Source organism: Salmo salar, chromosome 05, assembly GCF_965601325.2.
Source record: "Salmo salar chromosome 05, fSalSal1, whole genome shotgun sequence".
In the NCBI taxonomy this organism is placed as follows: Eukaryota; Metazoa; Chordata; class Actinopteri; order Salmoniformes; family Salmonidae; genus Salmo; species Salmo salar.
Window position 1 is genome coordinate 54,058,245 of NC_138295.1, and position 25,291 is coordinate 54,083,535.

General features: G+C 41.9%; 1 protein-coding gene across 1 annotated transcript; it reads right to left on the bottom strand.

Moving 5' to 3' along the window:
* Positions 1-46: 46 nt before the first annotated feature.
* Positions 47-25,261, bottom strand: LOC106605114 (metal regulatory transcription factor 1). Its single transcript, XM_014200437.3, has 11 exons — positions 25,146-25,261; positions 21,440-21,976; positions 17,493-17,731; positions 11,796-11,927; positions 11,370-11,443; positions 9,067-9,203; positions 8,528-8,605; positions 8,208-8,310; positions 7,461-8,107; positions 7,289-7,355; positions 47-5,883 (listed from the first exon to the last, which is right to left on the bottom strand). Exons 2-11 carry the CDS (start codon positions 21,908-21,910, stop codon positions 5,354-5,356), a joined length of 2,478 nt encoding a protein of 825 aa, XP_014055912.1. The 5' UTR covers positions 21,911-21,976; positions 25,146-25,261; the 3' UTR covers positions 47-5,353.
* Positions 25,262-25,291: the final 30 nt, after the last annotated feature.

Consider the following 25,291-nt stretch of genomic DNA (forward strand, 5'->3'; position numbering starts at 1 on the left):
CAAATAAACTATCATGGATCACGTAACTTCTTCGCTTGGGCAAAAATTGGGAGACCTGTCATAAGATTTATTTAGTATTATATTGCTCTCAATTCAAAAAGTAATTACTTTATTATACAATACTACTTTATACAAAACAAGCATAAGCAAACCAATTTCACATGATACATTCTTTTAAAAATAGAAATCCTTTACAACTTCATTCTTTGGGTGTTGAAGACATTCCTTTGGAAGCATTACGTTTCCCCCTCGTTTTACCCATTGAGTGTTCAAATGAACAGAATTCCAAAATACAAACTGTGCTTTCTTCAAAGTGGCACTTTTTCAAAAACTCCAAAACAACTCCCAGTGTTTTGCACCTATGAACTCACCATTCCAAGCATCTGACCATTGGCTAGAAAAAAGGACAAAAATCCCCATTTGAGCCGTTATTCGCCAGACAATTTAACCTAAAGGTAAGCGGTTAAGTGTATAATAAATTCCATAAAGGCTGAACATGCCAGAAGACTCAACCCTTGTTTACACAGATCTACTGGGGTCAGAACCATGGTTACATTTAAGTCATTGAGCAGACACTCATATCCAGAGTGACTTACAATAGCAAATAGGGTTAAGTGCCTTGCTCAAGGGCACAGACAGATTTTTCACCTGGCAGGCTTGGGGATTTGATTCAGCGACCTTTCGGTTACTGGCCCGACACCCTTAACCGCTAGGCTACCTGCTGTCCTGGACACCGTGGAGCCGGCGTGAGATATGGGTCAGAAAAGTACCTCTGGGATATTCCACTGTACTCAATTTTACCTTAACACAGATCCATCCCTGAAAACTATAATTTTTGTGCTCTTGCTAGCTAGCAGTATTCACCACAGCCATTTTGGAATGGCAGTGTCAGCCAATCAGCTTCTTTGTTCAATGTGACGTGCCCTTGATCACTAGCTGCCAGACAGAGACCCTGCCATTTCCCTTCTCAAAATGTGATTTTAAACCTAATCACACTGCCTACCTTAAATTTAGAAAAGCTAATTTTTGTTTTCATGAATTCAGTCATAAACCCCACCTATTTCTCTCATGTGATTTTAAACCTAATCTTATGCCTAACCCTTAAATTAAGAACGCTTGTTTTCATGACGTTTTACAATATAGCCAATTTTGACTTTGTGGTTATGGTAACTAGTGGATATCTGTGCCATTCCATAATGGCTGCTGCTAGCTAACATGAGGACGAAAAGGGCAGCTTTTTGGAGTACAGTGGCATATCCCATCCCTGCATTGAAATAACTTCTCCCACCCTTCTCGCTCCAGTGTCTTAATGTAACCATGATTGCGTTTTGAGCTCAGTGTAAACAAGCGTAACAGTAGGGTCAGTATCTTCTAGCAAAGTTAGAACCAGCACTTTCAATTCTAACAATTGGTCTAACAAATCGGGTCCAAATTTGTATCACCCTTACAGATTAACGTAAAGTTAATTGAGATGACTTGAGTAAAAATAGCACATACAGTATGAGAACACAAGAAAGATGATTGTTTTTCACCCAAAACTTAAAAAAGATGCAACGTACATTTGACCCAAATAATTCTTACAACAGAATCATATTCTAATTTTCCCCCCAAGCAAATCCAGTTAGTGTTTAACCAGGTAACTCACATGAGGGAAAACAGGTAAATGTAAAAAAAAAACTAATGATTCAATATTCACTGGAAAGCAATGGAAAAAAGACAAACATTTCAATGCCCAGGCTCACAGCCCCACCTCAAACATGATACATCATGTAATAAGTTGGACCTTCACATAAAATGGATGATTATGGTGATGAAAATAGGATGTCAAGTTGGTCATACCGCTAAGTTCAATACTGAAAGATCTTTGAGCAAAAATGGTTACGTATATGGAGTTTCACACATGAGAAAGTTGAGCCTTCAAAGTTTACATTAGCAAACCTGAATATTGATTTAACATAATTACTTGGACCAAGACATTGATATAGAAGGTTGGTCATGATTTTTTGTTGCATTTTGTACTTTAAGGAATACTGCAGTCAAATCATTGCATAGATATTTTCTTTAAAAAGGTATGCATCGAATTGGTGGTGAACATGTTCAGGGCAGTAAGAGGGTAGTCAGGGTTCATATTTATAATAATTCAAGTTATTGACCAGCATTGTGAGGGGGAATACCTATACTGAACAAAAATATAAACGCAACATATAAAGTGTTGTTCCCATGTTTCATGAAAATAAAAAAGATCCCAGAAATGTTCCATATGTACAAAATGCTTCTCTCAAATTTTGTGCACAAATTTGTTAACATCCTTGTTAGTGAGCATTTCTCCTTTGCCAATATAATCCATACACCGGACAGGTGAGGCATATCAAGAAGCTGACTAAACAGCATGATCATTACACAGGTGCACCTTATGCTGGGCACAATGCCACAGATGTCAAGTTGAGGGAGCGTGCTATTGGCATGCTGACTGCAGAAATGTCCACCAGAGCTGTTGCTATGGTGGACAACAATGTCGTTTTAGAGAATTTGGCGGTATGTCCAAACAGGACCTCAACATCCAACTTCTTCACCTGCGGGATTGTCGGAGACCAGCCACCCAGACAGCTGATGATTATTTCTGTCTGTAATAAAGCCCTTTTGTTGTGGAAAAACTAATTCTGATTGTCTGGGCCTGGCTCCCCAGTGGGTGGGCCTATGCCCTCCCAGTCACACCCATGGCTGCGCCCCTGCCCAGTCATGTGAAATCCATAGATTAGGGCCTAATGAATTTATTTCAATTTTCCAATTTCCTTTTGTGAACTGTAACTCAGTAAAATCTTTCAAATTGTTGCGTTAATATTTTTCTTTAGTATAAATAGCAATAAGAAACAAATTATTTAACATTTGATATTCTAGTGGACCCAATTTTAAGTGCCAACTACATTAATTAATATTGCAGGTTATCGCCAAGTTTTGGTATTGGTTAAATCTCAAAACAGGAAAAGGGCAAAGCCCATGTTAGTTTAAACATTTCCCCTATTCAGGTCTGTCAGACAAATATTTCCTGCATACTATGTTATCCTATGATACATGATGACACCTAGGTTGGATCTCAGTCCCTCTTCCCATGCTAAATAATAAAACATGATAGCTGCTGTCAATCAATGCCTGTGAAGTACCAATTCAAAATGTTGATGTAATTACAATTTCCGACAACAACATTATGTAAAATAAAGTATTAAGTTGTCTACAATACAGTACTACAAAAAAAAAAGAGAAACAATTTCTGTCTACAGTATATTTCTGCAGTAACATCTTCACATAAAAAAAATGACAATAGAAAAATAATAATTGGGGGATCATTTGATTTGTTGGCACAATATCTGTTAAATCTTCAAAACAAAAAAATGATGTATTTCTTTTTAATGTAATTTTGTCCACTTGTAGACAGCTGCTAAAAGGCATTGAACAAGACAGGCAGCGTGTCCAAATCAAGCCATAGGCAAAGATCGACAAGGCAAGGAGCCAGCTCAGTAAGCCACAGCAAGTGAGATCCTGTAGTAAGGCTAGGTTGCTCTACACATGATATTAGGGCATAACGCCTTCTCTCCAATTTTGTATTTTTTTTGTAATCATTGCATTATGTCCCATGTGAAACAATAACGTCATATACTCTAAGAAAGTTACTTATGCTTGCATTTGAAAATAAATACTATGTTGACTGCACAGAAGCCAATGGCCCTAAAACTAACCATTATAAAGGCTTAATTTTAAACTCTTCTGCATAAGATGTGTGATCATCTGCATGGGCGCAGAATGCAAAGACAAAGGGCAGCGCAGGGGGTATTGTCTTTAGTCTCCAAGGTTCAAGTCTACATATTGAAAATGATATACAAAACAAATACATTCTAAAACAATCTGAAGGAATAAGTGTTCATATTTAAATGTACCGTATTTACACCATCATCAAAACCCTTCAGAAACAAACCATTTCTGACCGCAGTGGTATTCAAATAGTGTCATAGTAATAACGCAGATAACTGGTCATATTAGACAGTGCACAAAGAGGGGAGAGTGCAGCCGAAAAAGGGGGCTACTACAATCGATGGGCATCCGGGCAGTTGACTGCTAAAATGTCTAAATGGGCAATCTCTTATTAAACAAAGGAAATTCGCAAGTTGTATCAATTAGATATGCCATGATGCATCCCTGAGTGGGTTGTAATTCATAGAGAAACACTTGTGAGATAATTTTTTTTCATCCTTGATTCATGATTCCATTGTGAAGAGGTTTTGCAGACCAAAAATACCATTGAGGACCTTTTTTTGACAACCTCGGTGTACAATTAATTGCAATAAGGTGCAGTGTTGAAACGGTTTTCTGAAACTTAGATTGAGCGGGGCTCAATAAAACAAAAATCAGTAACAGGAGGGGGTCTAAAAAAGAAACCTTAGGCGAAAAGTGGAATAAATTAACAATGATGATCAATAAGCTGCGACTTGATGACAGTCTAAGGTCAGAGATTTAGATTTTTTTTCTCCAACAATTAAAAAAAAAAAAAAAAAGTACAAAATATTAATATTAAGTTAGTAATAAGCCTAATGTATTGACTTCTAAATTATATTTAAAAGTCAAGCAAAATTGTGTCACAGGCTATTTCTTTTTCAATTGGTAAATATACCTGTAAAGAAAGACAAAAACTAACAAACAAAGCAAGACGAAAGACAAAACTAAAATCTGGACTACACTAGCTAATTTATGTAAAACACTGGAAATTACTCTTCACATTATGGCATTAGCAATACATTGCTTTTAAGGGAATGGCAAAACTGCCACAAATTCCTTGTAGGAAATATAGTTGATGAAATTCCAATTCACTTCACATGCAGTGCATTCTGGTCAATCACTTACCAACTAATCGTATTAGTTACAGTTAGGAACTATTGTACAGTACATGGATATAGACAACAATGTTTTGTTTTGCTTCTCTCAGGAATCAGCTTCACGCCATATTAGAAGCAGACAATAGTTCTTAGGGCCTTTCAAGACCTTGTCTTGTTTGATGGAGAGCCAGCCAATTAAGAACACTTTTCTAGACTGGCATGCATTTTGCTGCTTTTCCAAAACAAGCCCCCTCATTAAGTTTCACTTACAATACTTGAAAAGCGGACGTGTAGTGGGTAAATCGGAAAGTGCGGCTGCGTCCTGATTCTACATCCTTCTCCTAAAGTGTGCATTTGCACACTCCCTTTAACTTAACAATGGTAGAAACTCTCTTTGCTCAACGCTTACACCAACTCAATGCTTTTAAATCCATGACTGGGAGTATGCAAGAGAAGGGTGGAGAATAGGGACGAAGCCTGAGTGTCCACTAGGGGTTGATGGTGGTGCTAGCGCCAGCCATAGTGAAGTCGTCACTGCTGGTCACCAGTAGCAGAGCCTCGATGTTGGCCGTGCTCTCGGGGCTCTGCAGGGACAGGAAGTCCGACACGTCCATGGTGGCCAAACCATCCGTGATAGGAGGGGGGTTGGTGGTCGCCGTGGCCACCCCTGTGGAGAACGTCTGTACAGAGGTCGAGGGGCTATCCGGTCCTAGTACTGCACCTGTTTGGGGAAGAGGCGGGGACTCGTTCACTTCCGAGGTGAGCGGTGGGAGGCAGCACAAGGGGAAAGAGGGCACCGGGGGGAGTACGGGGGGAAAGGGCAGTGCCACGGGAGCGGGGGGAGGTGGAGGAGTGGGGGGTACTGCGGGCTGTTGTTGTGGTGCTGCCGAGGCGTTGCTGCTCTTGTTGGAGCTCTTGTCTTTAGCAGAGTCCCTGCAGGCACACTGGCACTGGCAGGACTCCTCCTGTTTGATGATGATGACGGGAAGGCTGAGGCCGATCTGCTGGACAGAGTTGCCTGTAACACATTACAAAACAAGGGTTGTATTTCATTAGGCACGAAACGGAAGAAAATCCAAAACAGAGTGAACTCTCTTTTGCACAACACTTTGAAACACAATGTACCCTAATGAACACAAACCGGAGCTACAGTATGACTACAGACCAAGCCAGCTGTCCAAAAATTACATCCGATCCTTTGTAACTCAAATTCCATTAAAATGCTACTAGGGAACATCAAATTAATTTGTGCCATGTAAATACATTCAACATGGATGAGTTTTCTACATGACTGACTGAGTTTGTGCTTTTTAAATATCCTGATTCATTCAACATTGGTAGGCTACCCCACATGGAAAAAATATTACAGTACTTACTATAGAATGCTGTAGTATACTGTAGAATAATATCCAACACACTCTGCAAATATTAGTCGTGGTATATTGGCCATATATCGCAAACCGTCGAGGTGCCTTATTGCTATTATAAACTGGTTACCAATGTAATTAGAGCAATAAAAATACATGTTTTGTCATACCCATGTCAGCCAATCAGAATTCAGCTCGAACCACCCAGTTTATAATGTAGAATAATATACTACACACTGTAGTATCCCTTGATCATGTACAGTACTTACTATATCATTTTGTAGTATATGGTAAAACACTATAGTAAACACTAAAGTAATGTCCGCAAAAACACTACAGTTTGCAAAAACACGTCTTTAACTATAGCAATACTACTGTATTTCATTTGCATATACTCTGTCCGTTCCCCTTCCCCATATCCAAATTTGTGCCACCCATAAGTGAGAAACCTACAAATATTGTGTTTCCTTCAGATTTTAGAAAAGAGCAGAAGCTCCCCAGTCCTACCTACAGGTTATGGAAAATGTGCTATTTTAGTATTTGTTCAGTAGGTTTCCTCAAGGAAAAAGCTCCCACTTTATGTAAATACTACAATATACTAGTCCACAAAAAAAAATATATACTACAGTGAATACTACAATAAATTCAGCAAAACATTACAGTAAATACTATAGTATGTATACCATATTATAAACTGGGTGGTTCGAGCCCTGAATGCTGATTGTCTGAAAGCCATGTTATATCAGACCGTATACCATGGATATGACAAAACATTTATTTTAGCTGCTCTAATTATGTTGGTAACCAGTTTATAATAGCAATAAGGCACCTTGTGGGTTTCTGATATATGGCCAATATACTACGACTAAGGGCTGTGTCCTAGCACTCCGCGTTGCGTCCTGCTTAAGAACAGCCCTTAGCCGTGGTATATTGGCCATATACCACAACCCCTCGGGCCTTATTGCTTCAGTATACTATATTATTTTTTTCATGTGGGTCAGTGCAGCATTATTGCTGTTAATAATCACACTGGTAAAAGTAGGGGACAAATCTCACCTGAATTTCCTCCCACTGGTATGGCTGTGGTAAAGAAGACCTTCTCCACTTTTGGACCTCCGTGTGGCTGGAAACAAACAACATTGACAGCATTGATGTCCACACAAATTCATCACCACTCAACCAAACTATCAATTCAATGTTAACCGGCATGTCAAACTGGCACTCTTACCGCTTGCTCTGGGTTCTGCTGGTTGTTGGCTGCGGTGTTAAGGATCCACTGCAGGTTCTGGTCGGACATGACGATGCTGGGCTGCAGCAGGCTCTGGGTGTGGCTGTGGCTTGGGGTGAAGGTGGGGACAGAGGCTGGGGGCACCAGGGCAGGGTTGGTGTTGCTGGCCAAAGGCACAGTGTGAGTGTGAGCCACGGCCGGCAGCGGCACAGTCTCTGTGGCGGTGACAACGGCGCCCAGAGCCGCGTTGGCGAGGGCTGGGCCTGACACCATTACTGGCGCAGTAGAGGGCACTATTGGAGCAGTCTGGGCGGGCAGTGCCACGTAGGGGGCAGGCACATCTGGCGTCTGCAGGGCAGTGGGTAAGGGTACAAAGGTGGCGGGGGGCTGGGTGGAGCTGACTGCGGTAATATTACTAATGGGGGCAGGAGGTGCTGGAGTCTGGGAAGAGGGGGTTTGGCTTAGAGGGAGCTGGGAGGAAGCCTCCAGGACAGTGGTGGTGGTGGTGTGGGAGTGAGGGTGAGAGTGGGAGTGGGAACAGGAGGATGAGGAGGAAGGGACGAGGGAGAACGAGAAGGAGATGGGGGTGGATCCATCGCCCATGGTGGACTGGCCAGTCTCCTGGCCAAAGGCTTCAACAAGGCTCTCTGAAAAATATGAAAAACAAAATACAAAGAGCAAAAGTTAGAATGAAAATGCACGGAAATCAACCCAAGTTACAGTTTATAGATTGTGATGGGTACTTGCCGTGAGGATGTGCATCGTCTTGACTAACACTGTTCTCCGGACTCTGGAACATGAGCTCGAAGATCCTCACGGGGGTAACACTGCTCAAGTCCAAGTTCTGAGACTAACACAGATGTGACCAAGCATTAACACAATAGTACATGTCTGTCTTACAATACATCTTGATTCTTTATTGATCCTTTATACAGAAACAAAACAAATATGGTTGTTATTGCTGTCATAGTACCCCACCACAAAATAAATTGTTCATACATGGACAAAAGCAGAAGGACCTATATAGTCAAATAAGGGCTGATGAAATAAAGCGCAAACACACTCACATTGTGGATGTTTTCTCTGAGCTCCGAGTCAGTCGAGATGAGGCTCAAGTCACTGAGGCACAGTGAATGATTTGCATCCTGTAATTAGAGATGAATAGGCCCAAATGACATTTTCCACTGCCTAGAAACATTAACAGAACGAGACACGGGAGAAGCCAAGAAGCCTTCCTTTCTAGAGCAAAAGCCGTCTGAAGTCATAAAGATGCATAAGGATAGAATGTAATACGTTAGATCATAAAAACAATCAAAACAGACTATACTGATAGCGGGAACGATGTTGTAGGTACAAATAAATTAGTTTACCCTTGGGGAAAAAAAAACCCTGACCACCTTAAAATGACTTCACAGGCTAATTAATCCATGTTATTAACATTAACAATACACTCTATTCAGCAACTTCTATCCAACACTGAGTGCATTCTTTTTTAAATTGGTGGCCACAAGGGAATCGAACCCACGTCTATGACGTTGTTAGCGCCACGCTCTTAGCAAAATGAGACACTGTCTGAAATAGTTACTTTGATTTATGTATGGCTCACCTCGGACAAGGGGTGGGTGAGGGTGACACTGAAGGGCTGGCCCCTGGCCCCATGGCCCCTGACGTGACTCTTCAAACTGTACTGGCTGCTGAATGCTTTCTCACAGCCGTCGCTGGGACAGTTGAAAGGCTTCTCCCCTGAGGGAAGGATGGATGGAGGGGGAAGGGGGGGCGAGACAAGGGAGAATGGGAGGAAGGGAGAGGGTCACCTTCACTGTATGCAAAGGGAAATTAGTATTTGGTCTGCATGACAAACATTGTCCAATCGAAAGGTTGTGTCAAATCAAACACGATCATTTCCTAATATAAAATATCAGAAAACGTTAAAATACATTTTTATTAGTCACATACACGTGTTTATCAGATGTTATTGCGCGTGTAGTGAAACACTTGTGTTTCTAGTTCCGACAGTGCAGTAATATCTAACAATTTTACAACATACACCCAATACACACAAATCTAAGTAAAGGAAGTAAGAATATATAAATATGTGGACAAGCAATGTCAGAGCGGCATAGACTAAGATACACACCAGCCAGCTGGTCTGCGCATGCTCCGAGGACGCGGCTAGGGATGCCGTCTGGGCCGGCAGCCTTGCGAGGGTTAACACGCTTAAATGTCTTACTCAGGTCGGCCACGGAGAAAGAAAGCCCACAGTCCTTGGTAGCGGGCCGCGGCAGTGGCACTGTGTCATCCTAAAAGTGGGCGAAGAAGACATTGAGCTTGTCCGGAAGCAAGACATTGGTGTCCACGACGTGGCTGGTTTTCCGTTTGTAGTCCGTGATTGTCTGTAGACCATGACACATAGTCTTGTGTTTGAGCCGTTGAATTGCGACTCCACTTTGTCTCTATATGGATGTTTTGCCGGTTTGATTTCCTTGCGGAGGGAATAACTACACTGTTTGTATTCTGCCATATTCCCAGTCACCTTGCCATGGTTAAATGCGATGGTTCGAGCTTTCAGTTTTGCGCGAATGCTGCCATCTATTCTGATTAGTGTAGGTTTTAATAGTCACAGTGGGTACAACATCTCCTATACACTTCCTGAAACTCATTCACCGTATCAGTGTATTCATCGACATTATTCTCTGAAGCTACCTGGAACATATCCCAGTCCACATGATCAAAACAATCTTGAAGCGTGATTGGTCAGACCAGCGTTGAATAGTCCTTAGCACAGGTACTTCCTGTTTGAGTTTCTGCCTATAGGAGAGGGAGGAGCAAAATGGAGTCATGGTCAGATTTGCAGAAAGGAGGGCGGGGGAGGGCCTTGTAGGCATCGGAGATGTTGGAGTAACAGTGGTCGAGTGTTTTAGCAGCGCGAGTACTACAGTCGATAGAACTTCGGCAGCCTTTTCCTCAAATTGTCTTTGTTCAAATCCCCAGCTACAATAAATGCAGCCTCAGGATATGTGGTTTCCAGTTTGCATAAAGTCCAGTGAAGTTCTTTGAGGGCCGTCGTGGTATTGGCTTGAGGGGGGGGGGATATACACGACCGTGACTATAACCAAAGAAAATTCTCTTGGGAGATAATACGGTCGGCATTTGATTGTGAGGTATTCTAGGTCGAGTGAACAAAAGGACTTGAGTTCCAGTATGTTATCACAATTACACCATGAGTCGTTAATCATGAAACATACACCCCGCCCTTCTTCCCGGAGAGATATTTATTCCTGTCTGCGCGATGAACTGAGAACCCAACTGGCTGTAAATCCCGAGAGAGCCATATTTCCGTGAAACAGAGTATGTTACAATCCTTGAAGTCTCTCTGGAAAGAAGCCCTCGCCCTGAGTTCGTCAACTTTATTATCCAGAGACTGAACATTTGCGAGTAATATACTCGGAAGCGGTGAGTGGTGTGCGCGCGCCTCCTAAGTCGGACTAGAAGACCACTCCGAATACCTCTCCTCCGCAGGCTTTGTTTTGGTTCGGCTTCTGGAATCAGTTCAATTACCATGGGGGGTGCGAACAAAGGATCCGCTTCGGGAAAGTCGTATTCCTGGTCGTAATGCTGGTAGTGCTGGTGAGTTACCGCCACTCTGATATCCAATAGTTCTTTCCGGCTGTATGTAATAACACAAACAATGTTCTGGGCTAACAATGTAAGAAATAAAACACTATTTAAAAAAAAAAAAAAAAATTTAAACACTGCATAGTTTACCAAGAGCTAGAAGCGAGGTAGCCCTCTCGGTGGCGCCATTATAACAATAAAATTGTCTCTGAGGTGTGGAATATGGATGAATGATTGGTTGACAGTCATTCTGAAATGTATTTTCCAAACAGAAGTAGCCTAAGTAAAGCGTACCTGTGTGTGTCCGTACATGCGTCTTTAGGTGATGGCTGGCAGCAAACGCCTTGCCACAACCATCATGGTCACACCTAGAGGGAAGATCACACAAATGATCTGTCAATGTAAGCCAAACAGCAATAGAGAAAAACATGTGGAGCTTAAGCTGCTGAAGAATAATTAAAAAAAATGAAGATTAGAAAAGCTGGTGCATAGAAATTAGGAAAAATTGGTGCACCACAAAGCAGTGTCATGCCCCTCACTGTTCCCCCTCAATGTGCATTTCTCCCACTCCTTTAGGCTACATTTGTTATATGCATAGAAAAACTCAAACCAAGAAAATGGCATCCAAACATTAGCAGATAATGTCCTATATCCAAGGCAGTGGTCTTCCTCCCCTTGTGAAACATAAACCACAGTGGTGCGTGGCGTCGGAGAACTCACCGGAATGGTTTCTCCCCAGTATGAGTGCGAATGTGCTTCCTCAGGTCACTGAGTGTGGTAAAGTACTTTGTGCATCCCTCCGATTCACAGTTGAACGTCTTCCCCGTGTGCAGTCTCTGGTGTGCTTTCAGTCTGCCGAGAGGAGATAATTACAAGTAATCAACCACGGGGAAGATTTAAAGGAGCTATGTGTAATGTTTGGAGGATAAATTCAATTTCCTTGTTGTTTTTGAAGAATATGGCTTAGAGATAGCTTATTACTACTTTCTAACCATGTCATAATCCCACCAAAAGTTGTATGGATGTGAAGTTCTGTACTATTCTTTGTTTTCAAACTCAGCGAACGAGAGCCAGCCGTGAAGTAGGAAGCAGTGGGCTAGATCGGATAGTTACAGTAGAAGTGTTTGATTTGAAGGGTTAAGCAGTGTTTGAAAAATGATGCACGCCTGTCGGGGAATTTTATTCCTTTACTAGAAATATATATAAAGACATCATTGACATTTAAATGGTAGGCCTAATTCCAAGTGGAAATGTAGCTCTTTTATCAAGAGCAAAAATATTTAGCGTCTGAAAATGTTCTCACCATCTTGAATGAAATAAACATGAGTACACATTAGAACACAGCAGACTGTAATGTGCAAACACTTGGGCCTAGAAGATTAGGTGGCACTCCAAGAGAAAGACACCAAATTGGGAAAGAACCTAATCTTGCTGTAAACTTTAAGGACACAATCCAGGGTCATTTTGATTAGGGCAAGCAATGGAAAACCAACTTTTGCTATTGTTATTGGACAAGTCTATGTAATCCTTCCCCGTTTCAGTCCGTTTTCTTCTGTTTGGTGCCTAATGAACAGGACCCTTGGCCGAGTAGAGATGTAGTGCCACCGTTTCCCTTATAGGAGGGGACAGGGCAGCATGGTTCTGAGAGCAAAGTAATGTGATTAGGGGGAAACAACACATTGGCTTGGCCGTAGTGATAAATGGACCTTGACAGGGGAGTCGATGGTGGCACGCTTCCACCACCACCCGTCTCTGTGGTCTTCGGTTCAATGTCACAACACTGGAGCCACTGGCTGACTAGCCTACCACTGGCCTGGCTGAGGGTCTCCTTTCATAATGCCTTTATTGAGTGCTAAACCAAATAAGCTAAATGCAGCAGATACTACAAAAGCAAGAACAAATTAGAAAACAAATTAGAAAACTAAAATTGGGAGATAAAACAAAGTCCTTACCAATTAGGCTAGAACACCCAACAATGCATAAAAGCACTTCAGTACTTGGGAGAAAAAACAACTAAATACTAATGATATTAGATCACAATGAAATGACAAAACGATTGGGCCTACAGACAGACTGTGCTGTAGATAAGAAAAGCAAGCACATCCTCTTTTTTGATACATCCTTTTTTTATGCAAAGTCAGACTGAATGAAAAAACTAGGCCTAAGGCTGGCACAATTACCATATAACTGCATAATTGATGGTTATGGATGAAGACAGTCCAAAATAAATTAACTGTCATATCTGGGTGGGGGGGGGGTTGTGGAATGAACAGCTGCCTGAAGATGGGAACAGTTTTGCTTTTAGAACTGTTATAAACGTGACCTCAATAAATTTGCTGACCAATAACAGGCTGACCACACCGCTCGCGTAGCAAAACAAATTTAGGAATCTATGTTATTCAATTTTTGCACCCACACTGCTCACGAGCGTCTGCGTTGCCAAGGGCTAAAATAGAAGTCCTTTCAATTTCTGACGCAGATCGCGTTGCAAGTCCTGCCTCTGCCATCTCCTCATTGGTTTATAGAAGCAGGTACCCACGTGCCATCTCCTCATTGGTTATACCCACGTGGGTGATTGAAAGACGAACTGTGCTGCCGGTCGGTGTAGTAATACTATGAAAGTTTAGATGCCAATCACCATGTCAGTTCAAAGATGAAAAAGCCTGGAAGGAGGAGAGATGACTAGAAACGATTCGGTTGACCGTTTTGTGTGTGGATTAACTGTCGGAGTAGAGGACCTTGTGCATTTCAGGTAAAATAACAACTCAATGTTTATATCCCAGGACAAATTAGCTAGCAACAGCAAGCTAGCTAAATAGGACAAATTAGCTAGCAAGTGCAAGCTAACTAGCTAAATTGCAATAAATGTTGAATGCTTTTCAAACTGTCCCCAAATGAATGTCATTGGTTCAGAGTTTGTTTTGATATTTTAACCTGCATGTCGTGATTGCGTTTGGTGTGGGGGGACAAAATAAATGTATCCACGATGGCGCACACGCGCAGCCGGTTTGGGTTCCGTGTAACAGTCAACCAAAAGTCCATGACTGTCACAGCCCTAGGCCTACACATTGTTTGCTAATCTACTATGGAAGAATACCTCTGAATGGATGTAGGGAGGTAGATTTCGGTATTGGCGGGTAAGAATGTCTATTTCACCAACAACATTGGTGGCTGGTCAATTTGCACGGCTCTAGATGGAGTATTACATTCGCGAATAAAAAGTCAAAAAGTCAAGTATGAGCACGTGCTGGTTAGAAAGATGCTGCAGTAGCGTCTTCAAATGATTTGTGCCGTTTTGTTTCATAACTACTAATCGCACAAAGAATTACAAATCCTATATCCCACCTCACGTAGCAACACTGCCTGGCAGGGGAGCTGTGCGCATTTTTGGAGGCGCTGCGCACACACGGTCAGCCTGCTCATTAGGCAGGATTAGGTGTCCGCTTATGACGGCAGATTGATGAGGGCGGCATTTTCTGAGCCAAACTAGCCAAAATGTACCTCCAACAACAACAACAACAACACATAAAACCTAACTTAATTCTGACCAAAAATAATGACAATTTCTCTCAACCAGTGGCATATTGGCTTTTTAGGTGAGAGCTGATGCCGCCCATTGATAAGCAGTGCCCACTTTTTGGAGGCAGAGCGCAAAAAAAAGAAGCGCCGTCTATGCTTGGCTCAGATTTTGTACGGTATAGTCCAGCCTTGATTTGGCCCAAACATAGACGTCGATAAATTACTTATTTTCAACTTTCAATCACAGCCAAAAATTTGCTTGACTTCAACATCCGGAAAATACATTTTCAACATCTAAAATATGTATTTTAAACATACAGAAAATACCTTTTCACCTTTCATTCAGAACCTAATTTGAATGTAACTTCAACGTCTGGAAAATACGCCATTTTGCTTACTGGGACTGGGGGGTAAAAATGTGTCTAATTTAATCTAAAGTCTACAAAGTGAGACTTTGTCCTCGTGTTTATTGGCCATTTACATTGTTTTGTTCACAAGCTCGGTTGTTTTTCAACGTTAGTTGAGTCTGCTGCCTCAACTGATCCCAAATCACAGACACACTTGACACTACTCAAGTAGCCCCATTACCACGGTAACCTCCCGGCCTTAAAGGGGCAGCTATTATGGATAAAGGAATGAAATTGAGCAATATACCACATTACTTCTAATACATTTCTTATTTAAGAAACAAGCATGGTCATCTGCTGTTTTGTGTTCTTTTTTTTAATGGTAAATAACTGAGTGGCTGTGGATGGTGGACCAAAAAGTACATTTTAGGCCCTACGTGTAGGCTAGATGTCACTTGACATTTTTTATATTGTATCTATTTTATATGTAATTTATTACCTGTTATGTTTCATCTATTATCGATCCATCTTCAGTATAGGCCTACATATACAGATAACTGCCAAAATAAAAGGAAACACTTGAGTAAATGAGGGATACAATGTATATTGAAAGCAAGTGCTTCCACACAGGTGTGGTTCCTGAGTTAATTAAGCAATTAACATCCCCATCATGCATGAAAATGCCCAGTTGCCCATTATTTTGGCTACCATGACTACAATACGAGATCTCAGTAACTTTGAAAGAGGGGTCTCAAAAGAGCTTAAAGGGTGTGTGTGTCTCAGTCACACTTATGGGAGATTCTGGAGCGGCGCCTAAGTCAGCGTTTTCCACCACCATTCAACAAAACATCAAATGGTGGAATTTCTTGTGGAAGAATGGTGTTGCATCCCTCCAATAGAGTTCCAAACACTTGTAGAAACTATGCCAAGGTACATTGAAGCTGTTCTGGCTCGTGATGGCCCAACACCCTATTAACCTGTCTGGGCTAGGGGCAGTATTTTCACGGTCGGATGAAAAACATACCCAATTTAACCAGGTTACTACTCTGGCCCAGAAACTAGAATATGCATATTATTAGTAGATTTGGATAGAAAACACTCTGAAGTTTCTAAAACTGTTTGAATGGTGTCTGTGAGTATAACAGAACTCATATGGCAGGCAAAAACCTGAGAAAAAGTCAACCAGCAAGTGGAGGATCTGAGAATAGTAGTTCTTCTTTCTAGTCCCTTTCGAAACTACAGTATCTGTGGGGTTACGTTGCACTTCCTAAAGCTTCCATTGGCTGTCAAAAGCCTTCAGAAAGTGGTTTGAGCATTCTCCTGTCACTGGGCAGAGTATAGGAGCTCAGTTACTGAGTGGTCTGCCTGCCAACAAAGGGATTGGATATGCGCGGTCACACGAGGGCGCCGTTCCTTCTTTTTCTTCTTGACTGAATATGCTATTTTCCGGTTGGAATATTATCTCCATTTTACATTAAAAATACCATAAAGATTGATTTTAAACAGCGTTTGACATGCTTCTAAGTACGGTAATGGAACATTTTGACTTTTCGTCTCTGGTTCCGCGCTCGCGCGTTATGCCTTTGGATAAGTGATCTGTACGCACGAACAAAACAGAGGTATTTGTACATAAATATGGATTATTTCGAACAAAAACAACATTTCTTGTGGAAGTAGCAGTCCTGGGAGTGCATTCTGACGAAGATCAGCAAAGGTAAGAGAATATTTCTAATACTAATTCTGAGTTTAGGTTGCCCCGAACATGGCGGGTGTCTGTATAGCTCTCTGTGATGGCTGAACTATGTACTCAGAATATTGAAAAATGTGCTTTCTCCGTAAAGCTATTTTAAAATCTGACAAAGCGGTTGCATCCAGGAGTAGTCCATCTATAAATCTTTAAATAATTGTTATATATTTTGTCAACGTTTATGATGAGTATTTTTGTAAATTGATGTGCACATTCACCTGAGGTTTTGGTGGGAATACATTTTCTGAACATCACACGTCAATGTAAAATGCTGTTTTTGGATATAAATATGAACTTTATCGAACAAAACATACATGTATTGTGTAACATAACGTCCTAGGAGTGTCATCTGATGAAGATCGTCAAAGGTTAGTGCTTCATTTAGCTGTGTTTTGGGTTTTATTGACACATGTCCTTGCTTGGAAAATGTCTGTGTGATTATTTTTGTCAATGTACTCTCCTAACAATCTAATGTTTTGCTTTCGCTGTAAAGCCTTTTTGAAATCGGACAATGTGGTTACATCAAGGAGAAGTGTATCTTTAAAATGGTGTAAAATAGTTGTATGTTTGAGAAATTGAATTATGACATTTTGTTGTTTTTGAATTTGCCGCCCTGATATTTCACTGGCTGTGTCCCGCAGGTGGGACGCTAGCGTCCACGTAGCCCATAGAAGTTAATACACTTTATGTTTGGTGTTTCCTTTATTTGGCAGTTACCTGTAGATATACAGTCATCTGATTAGTCAGCATGTCTGGGAATATTTCGACATGCAGCTAGTAAGTTTTGTGTTAGTCGAGCCTCACCTGTACAGGGTGTTGAAGGCCTTCTCGCAGCCCTGCACGTCGCACTCAAAGGGCTTCTCCTTGGTGTGAACGCGCACGTGGATCTTCAGGCTGTAGGAGGTGAGGAAGGCCTTGCCGCAGCCTAACTGGTTGCACACAAACGTGTACTCGCCCCGGTGGGTCTTCTGGTGCGTGCGCAGGTTGCCCGCCGTGCTGTAGGTCCGTGTGCAGCCCTCAAACATGCACTGGTACCGCTTCACCTGAGTGACAGACAAGAAGATAATTACTTTTTCTTAATTAATCTTTCCTTGATTCTTTGCGACATCTCTCCTCGCCTATCGAAAGACTTTGGATAATAAGGTCAGAGGGGAGGGACCTCGGACCTTCTCCAATATGGTTGAGAAGGAGGTGAGGCGATAGGATGAGAGCCAGAGTGAGAAACAAATGAGGTATGTTTGCACCGGTAACAATGACACGGCGCATGAGCGTGTAAGTGCACATGACATCAGTAACTCAACCCCCCCCCATCCATTTCCATCTGACTGATTCTGCTGTGCATCGTGTTTCATCTCAGCAGTCTCCGCATTCAGCGGCCGTGGCAGTCAGTCTGTCTTATGGCTCTGTTCTGTTCTCACACAAAAGGCCCCGGGGAGAGAATAAAGCCAGCTCTTTTCCCCTCCTCCGTATTCCCATAGAACACACTAGCCTACATTGTCATAACACAAAGCCTTCCCATCCAAGCTTTATCTCCCACCCCCCTATTTACAGAGCTTGCGTTATACCCCATAACTTAATGCCTTGATCCTCTTGTAGACTGGGGGTAAAAGAAATAACGCTTTGTTAGGCAAATTTCAAGAGAAAGTCAACCAGCCCTGACCTCGTTAAAATGACACTCTTTTCCCTTAATAAATAGTGAACAACAGCTCACATCCCCTTATGTAACTCCTGGATAGCCACATTGCACACAGAGAGGCCCTACTAGACACAATAGTGAGGCAGCCTGTCCAATCCCACATTTTTTTTTTTGTTGAGCTAGCGGTCCTCTATTATTTCTCCAAAAGCATGGATTCCAGCCATGACAACTGGTCCACTAGCAGTCTCCGCATGACACTACAAATTACTGGAACCTAACAGAGACGGCTTAGGCCAACAGTTGTCTATGTTAAAAGAGGAGATAGGAGAACCCCCCCCAGCCGGAGGTCTTATTCATCAGGGACCAAACGGAAGAAATCTGACCGATATACAGAGGGACTACCTGAACTTGTCCGTTGCAAAACGTTTTGCTACAATGTGCACTAATGAATACGACCCAGCATAACCTGTCCCTTGGTGATACTAGGCCTAAATGACTGACTGGTTGTGCTATTCATTCAAGTTTCAATGTCATGTGCACAAGTAACAGCCTTTCTTGCAAGCTCTAAACCCAACAATGCAGAAATCAATATCAATGTAGTACAAATAACACAAGGTAGAGCAAAAACACACGAGAAATAGAAATAAGAACATGAGAATGTAAGAAGCTATAAAACAGGATCCGTTCCAATACCATATTTACAATGTGCAGGGAGTGTAATGGAGTGATAGAGGTAGATATGTATAGGGGTAAGGTGACTAGGCATAAGACAAACAAAGTAGTAGCAGCGTATATGATGAATGTGTACGTGCGTGTAGAGTCAGTATAAATGTGTGTGCATGTTATGTGCGTGTGAGCAAATGAACTGAGTGGGGGGGGGGTGTGTTGGAGTGTCAGTGAGCGTGAGTAGGGTTCTGTGAATGCGCATAAAGATAGAAATGATTTGTATTTTTTGCACTAACACAAGAGAGGAGGAAGGGAAGTAAGTATGAACCCCACACAGTGAGGAGCCTGGCTGCCGGTGCTGCTACAGCGTATCAGCTGTACTGTATTGTTATTCAACCCCCACAACTTCACGACTGACTCTCCCACTTCTGCAGCATCACTTCAAATCAAACAGGTTCACTAGATTGGCATGCCATCACCTCCCACATGCACAGTGGGGAAAGAGCACTCCAGTAGTAGGCTACACAGAGAGTGTCTAATGCAACTAGATGCTGCTAAGTGTACTGAAATGGTATGTAAGAATGCTGCAAAGCCTACTGAAAAGGTATGTAAGAATGCTGCAAGGCCTACTGAAAAGGTATGTAAGAATGCTACAAGGCCTACTGAAAAGGTATGTAAGAATGTTGCAAGGCCTACTGAAAAGGTATGTAAGAATGCTGCAGAGCCTACTGAACTGCTATGCTAAGGACTGCTTTGTGTTGCATTGAGACATTTAGAACACCTAGACTAGAGAAACATTGAAATTAACATCTGCAATGTTAGGAATCCACATCTGCAATTATGACAAAACGTCAAAAGGAAATAAGGAGTACACACATTTTGGAAAAGCAACATGAACAGATGCCAAATGAATTTGGAGAGGAACAGTCATTTGGGGTGATTGTATCTTTGGCTCTGAGTCTGTAGATGAGATTTCATAAATCCAATTGTAAGCAAGCAAAATGCATTTTCACTCCCTCAATGACATCATGCAAGTAGCTAGGCTAGGAGGGGGCAGAGTGGACTGGATGGGCTCCAGCAGAGCACTTCAACACAAAGACAGCACAAGTACCCTAGTGGCACTGGCCAAGTCGCCAACATGGTGACAGAGGGGGACCCTGGTAACAAACAGAAACTTGTTGCATTGAGGGTGCAATATTTGGCCGGGAGTCATCATGATTGGTCAGGAGTAGTGTTGAACTGGTGTGACCCTGAGGTAGCCTGTTGTTACGGTGCTGCTTTGCATTCTAGGAAGAAATAGCCTGGAGGTGCAACCCTCCAACAAGCTCCAGTGCTCTTTTGCAGACCAGCGTGCCTTACACAATGATTAAGAGATAGATGTAAAGTCTGCAGCCACTAGACCTGCCATCATAAAGTACAACACAAATAATGACACTGCACAAACTTCAGATGAGTCATTTACTATGTGTGCTGTTCTGTACACAGGGGAGGAGGGGTTGAACATTTATCATATAAAACAATGCAGTGGTGGAAAAAGTACCAATTGTCATACTCAAGTAAAAGTCACCCAGTAAAACCCTACTTGAGTAAAAGTAAGTTTGGTTTTAAATATACTTAAGTATCAAAAGTAAATGTAATTGCTATATTTACTTAAGTATCACACTAAAAAATAAAATAATAATCATAATAATAATAATAATAATAATCACATTCCTTATATTACGCAAACCAGATGGCATGATTTTCTTGTTTTTTAAATTTACGGATAGCCAGAGGCACACTCCAACACTCAGACATAATTTACAAACAAAGCATGTGTTTAGTGAGTCCGCCAGATCAGATGCAGTAGGGATGACCAGGGATTTTCTCTTTAAGTGCGTGAATTAGACCGTTTTCCTGTCCTGCTAAGGATTCAAAATGTAACGAGTACTTTTGGGTGTCAGGGAAAATATGGAGTAAAAAGTACATTATTTTCTTCAGAAATGTAATGAAGTGAAATTCATCAAAAATATAAATAGTCAAGTAATGTACAGATACCCCCCAAAAACCTACTTAAGTAGTACTTTGAAGTATTTTTACAACACTGAAACCATGTGGAAGCAGAAAGGTCTTGAGGAGAACCTAGCTCGCTAGGCAAATCAAAGCATTTCATTCATCCAGTGAATTTACTCTCCCTGCTCATGCCTCACGTTGCTCCCTTTCAACCTGGGGTCTCTATTATTTTGACTTAACACAACACACTAGGCTAACTGTGTGTTGAGATCAAGTACATCTAAATCAGGGAGCGCAAAATCCACCTTGCATTCCAAATGACTACTCATTATGTGATCAAGATTAGTGATTCTACGCCTTGCCTTGCCCAAACGGATCCCCTCAAATACGCTGTATGACCTCCACACAGCATCACATAATGCATTTCAGTGGTGAGGGGGCACGTAAGCCAACATACCTCCCTTTGCTTGGTTTCTGGACACTCGGAGTGCAGAGTGAGGGTGGCCCCCTCGATGTTGCGTGGCATGGCCATGGACCCCGGGTTGATGATGAACTGGATCTGGTCGGGCGAGATGGTGTGATGCACGTATCCCTGTGACATACCGTCCTGGTCGCCCATGAAGGTCATAGAGCCCTCCTCCTCCTCCTCCTCGTCCAGGTCCCCGTCGACTAGGAAAGTGCCCCCATCGTCGTCCCCCACGCAGTGTCCATGGTCCTCCTCTCCCTCCTCGTCCAGCCGGATGGGGTCCTGCTCGATGAGCACCGTAGTGCGGTCGTAGACGCGGGAGCCCGAGGGTGCCGACATCAGGTCGGCGTCGTCTTTGTCGTCGTCGTAGTGCGCCATCTTGTCTTCATCGTTGTCATCGCACTCGAGGCGGTCCACCTCCAAAAACATGGAGGCCTCCGTGCGAGGGCCACGCTCGCTCATGGTCCCGGCTGGGCTGGCCGCCTCTGGTGGGTGAGTGTGCACAGAGGACGGCGTGCTCACTTGTTCCTGCACAGAGGAGGATAGACAGGAAAGTGTGAGGGTGGTGGCTTTGATGAGTCGTGCTGTGCCACTTCAAAGTCAATGTGTTCATTTAAAATGCAGGGAGGGAAGTGAGTGCTGACCTACCCTTCTCTGAATTTCAAAACCATTCTGTTTTCAGAAACAATCTCTGTGCTTGCTACATCTTGACCCATTGAAGTAAAGAATATAACAAATTATGATTCCTTGCAATTAAGGTAGCTAAAGCCTAGCTTCAGTCAGTGACCTGGGCTAACCCTGTAGCTATTTGGCTAAATGGGGAAGGCCTACGTGGCTCCCAAGCAAATACTGTAAACAGGAAATTTGAGGGAAAAACAAAAATGCTTTTTGACACTTGAGGCTAATATTTCCACCTTCCAAGAGCAGAATATAGATACTTGGAAATATATTTGGTGGAGTATTGCAAAGATAGGTAAGTGGGACAATGCAGAGCAGTTATTTTTAATCCAAAGACAAGCGTGAAACACTTGCTATTGAAGACAACACCTTGCTATATTGAGAATGCAGCTAGAGAAGATAACTGAACAGTTCTCTGGTAGTGCCAGTTAAAAGCCACCAAATCTATAGTGTAAAGTTTGGTTACAAAAGTGGTATAGTGTAGGCTACTCATCATCTTCAAACATGCCATGCATAGCACCATAACCATTTTTTTTTTTTTTACATTTTAGTCATTTAGCAGACACTCTTATCCAGAGCGACTTACAGTAGTGAATGCAAACATTTCATACATTTTTTTCCCCCCGTATTGGTCCCCCGTGGGAATTGAACCCAAAACCCTGGCGTTGCAAACACCATGCTCTACCAACTGAGCCACATGGGACCATTTGTCTAAGGTGGACAGTTATACCTATTCCCTAACGCTGGAGTGAAATGATAAAACTCATCTATTCTCTACGATGCATTGGAGTAAGGTCTAGATGTAGCTATATATGGATTTAGGCTAATTCATGCAACAAATTCCATGAGTATGACAGTTACATGGGAAGATTTGAGCCATTTCCTTTAAATGGCCAGCTCAACTGCAAAGGCTACTCACATTTTATGGAGAACAATGTGTCAGAGTGGCTTACAAATAGCAAATTAATCCAATAACACCCGAATGGACCTCTATACCAGGAACTCAATACCAGGCAGTGTAAGGAAGGCACTAAAAATTGTCAGACTCCAGCCACCCAAGTCAGACTGTTCTCTCTGCTACCGCATGAGAAGCTGGACCGATGCACAACGCATGTAAGCAACAAGATCCTGAACAGCTTCTACCCCCAATCCATAAGACAGCTAAATACTGTAGTTAGTTAAATAGTTAACCAAATAGCTACCAAGAGTATCTGCATTGACCCTTTTTGCACTAATTTTTTAGACTCATCACATACGCTGCTGATACAGTTTATGATCTAGCCTGTTGCTTAGTCACTTTATCCCTACCTATATGTACATATATATCTACCTTCTATTACCTCGCACATGGACTCGGTACTGGTACCCTGTGTATATAGCCAAGTTATCGTTACTCATTGTTTAGTTATTCCTTGTTATTATTATTTTATTATTTCTGCTCTGCATTGTTGGGAAGGGTCATAAGTAAGTATTTGACCATTAGTCTACCTGTTGTTTACCAAGCATGTGACAAAAAACACATTTGATTTGGTTTCATTTGAATGGTGTAGAATGGTCTATGTTCCTAGGCAGTAACCATCTTGACACCCATGGAGTTCTAGAACTTTCTGATTTCGTTTGACAGCACAGTGGTTTATCGTGGAAAATAAGTATGTTTGAGATCAATTGACACCCTTTACCATGAAGCATTGAGATTTATTTTAAACTGCAAAACCCTTACGCACCACTGCACTTTTATATACCAGGGTTGGCTGGCCTTCTCTAGTCAATCGTAGGCTCAGTCACTGGTATACTTTTATTTACAAAGCCATTTTGGGTTTACTACCATTTTATTCACAGGACTTTATCATACTTACTGTTCCAAATGTCCGAACTGAATTTGGTAAAAATGGCTTTTATGAACTCTGCGCCATCTGCTTGGAACGCCGTACCAAATACTTTTGAACTGGTAGAACTTGTCCCGATTGGTGTTTTTAAATCATTTATATAGTATTTTGAGGCCGATTCCCTGACCTGTCAATGTTTTCAAATTTGTTGTATGAATTCTGTGTTTTATTTTTTTTTACTAGATTACCTGTCGTTTTTCATTCTTTCTGCCTGTAATTGTGTAATGACTTGGTGCTGCCCATCTTGGCCAGGACGCTCTTGAAAAAGAGATTCCAAATCTCAATGAGCCCTTCCAGGTTAAATACATATTTTTTTAAACCTTAGCTAGGATTACACCAAAGCTATATACAAACACTTTCAGGAGACAAGTTAAAGATGTCATGTCACACTCATCTGTGATTTCGCCTTTTGACTAAAGGCTCCATACAGCGCGACCACATAACTAATAGCTAGCTCGTGCATTTGTGAATAGTTGTAATTATTTGGCTAGGTAGCCAACGTTGGGTGGGCAGCTAACTTTAGAGTTGCAAGGACAACCAACTTCCATCCTGGTAATAACTAGGTAACGTTAGTTAAATAAAAAAACAGCCAGCTGTCAATAGTTAACTTCGATCGACATGACAGTTCAATTAACTAGCTAGTTAGCTAACGTTAATATGCAAACGTAAATGTCTCGCTAGTTGAACACTTTTACATAGCATGTTAACTAAAAGGAAAACATGACAGCTAGTTTTTTTTGACAATGCAACGGTATTTCGAAAGCGTTAGCTTTAACGATAGTGTGGGTTGAAAATAATGTCAAGCTAGCTAACGTTAATCAACAACGTTTCAGACTAACGTTAGCTATAATACTAATGATCAAGTTCATGATAAGCAGCTACCAAGCATGCAGCGTAAAACAACAAGCAGGGTATTTTATGCTTAGATATCTAACGTTACTAGCTAACTAGTTAGGCAACGTTAGTAGTTAACGCTAGCTACAAATCTGTGAACTAACGTAGTGCTAGCTAGCCAGCTAACGTTAGCTTGACTGGCTGTCTGTCGATAAATCTCCCGTCGAAACAGATAAACTGACGAAGTAAAAGTTACAGGGCTCCACTAGAAATATATATACAAGACAGAAAACATTTACCCGTGCAGCGCAAATGCCGACTTGGTTTATGTTTCGGGTCGCTTAACACTTTCTTCCCATCCCCTCCCTAGTGATACCATGATTAAATAGAATCGTCATATTCAGCCTCCCCCTCGTGTTGTATTCTGGGAAATATACCCCTCCCA

What these genes read in the sequence shown, in the direction of transcription:
- LOC106605114 (XM_014200437.3), bottom strand. Translation starts at nt 21,910, where the DNA reads ATGAGCGAGCGTGGCCCTCGCACGGAGGCCTCCATGTTTTTGGAGGTG. An exon ending in GCCTTCAACACCCTGTACAG is followed by an intron (nt 11,928 to 17,492) that starts GTGAGGCTCGAC and finishes TCCTCTCGGCAG; the next exon opens with ACTGAAAGCACACCAGAGAC. An exon ending in TCACCCACCCCTTGTCCGAG is followed by an intron (nt 8,606 to 9,066) that starts GTGAGCCATACA and finishes CTCTAATTACAG; the next exon opens with GATGCAAATCATTCACTGTG.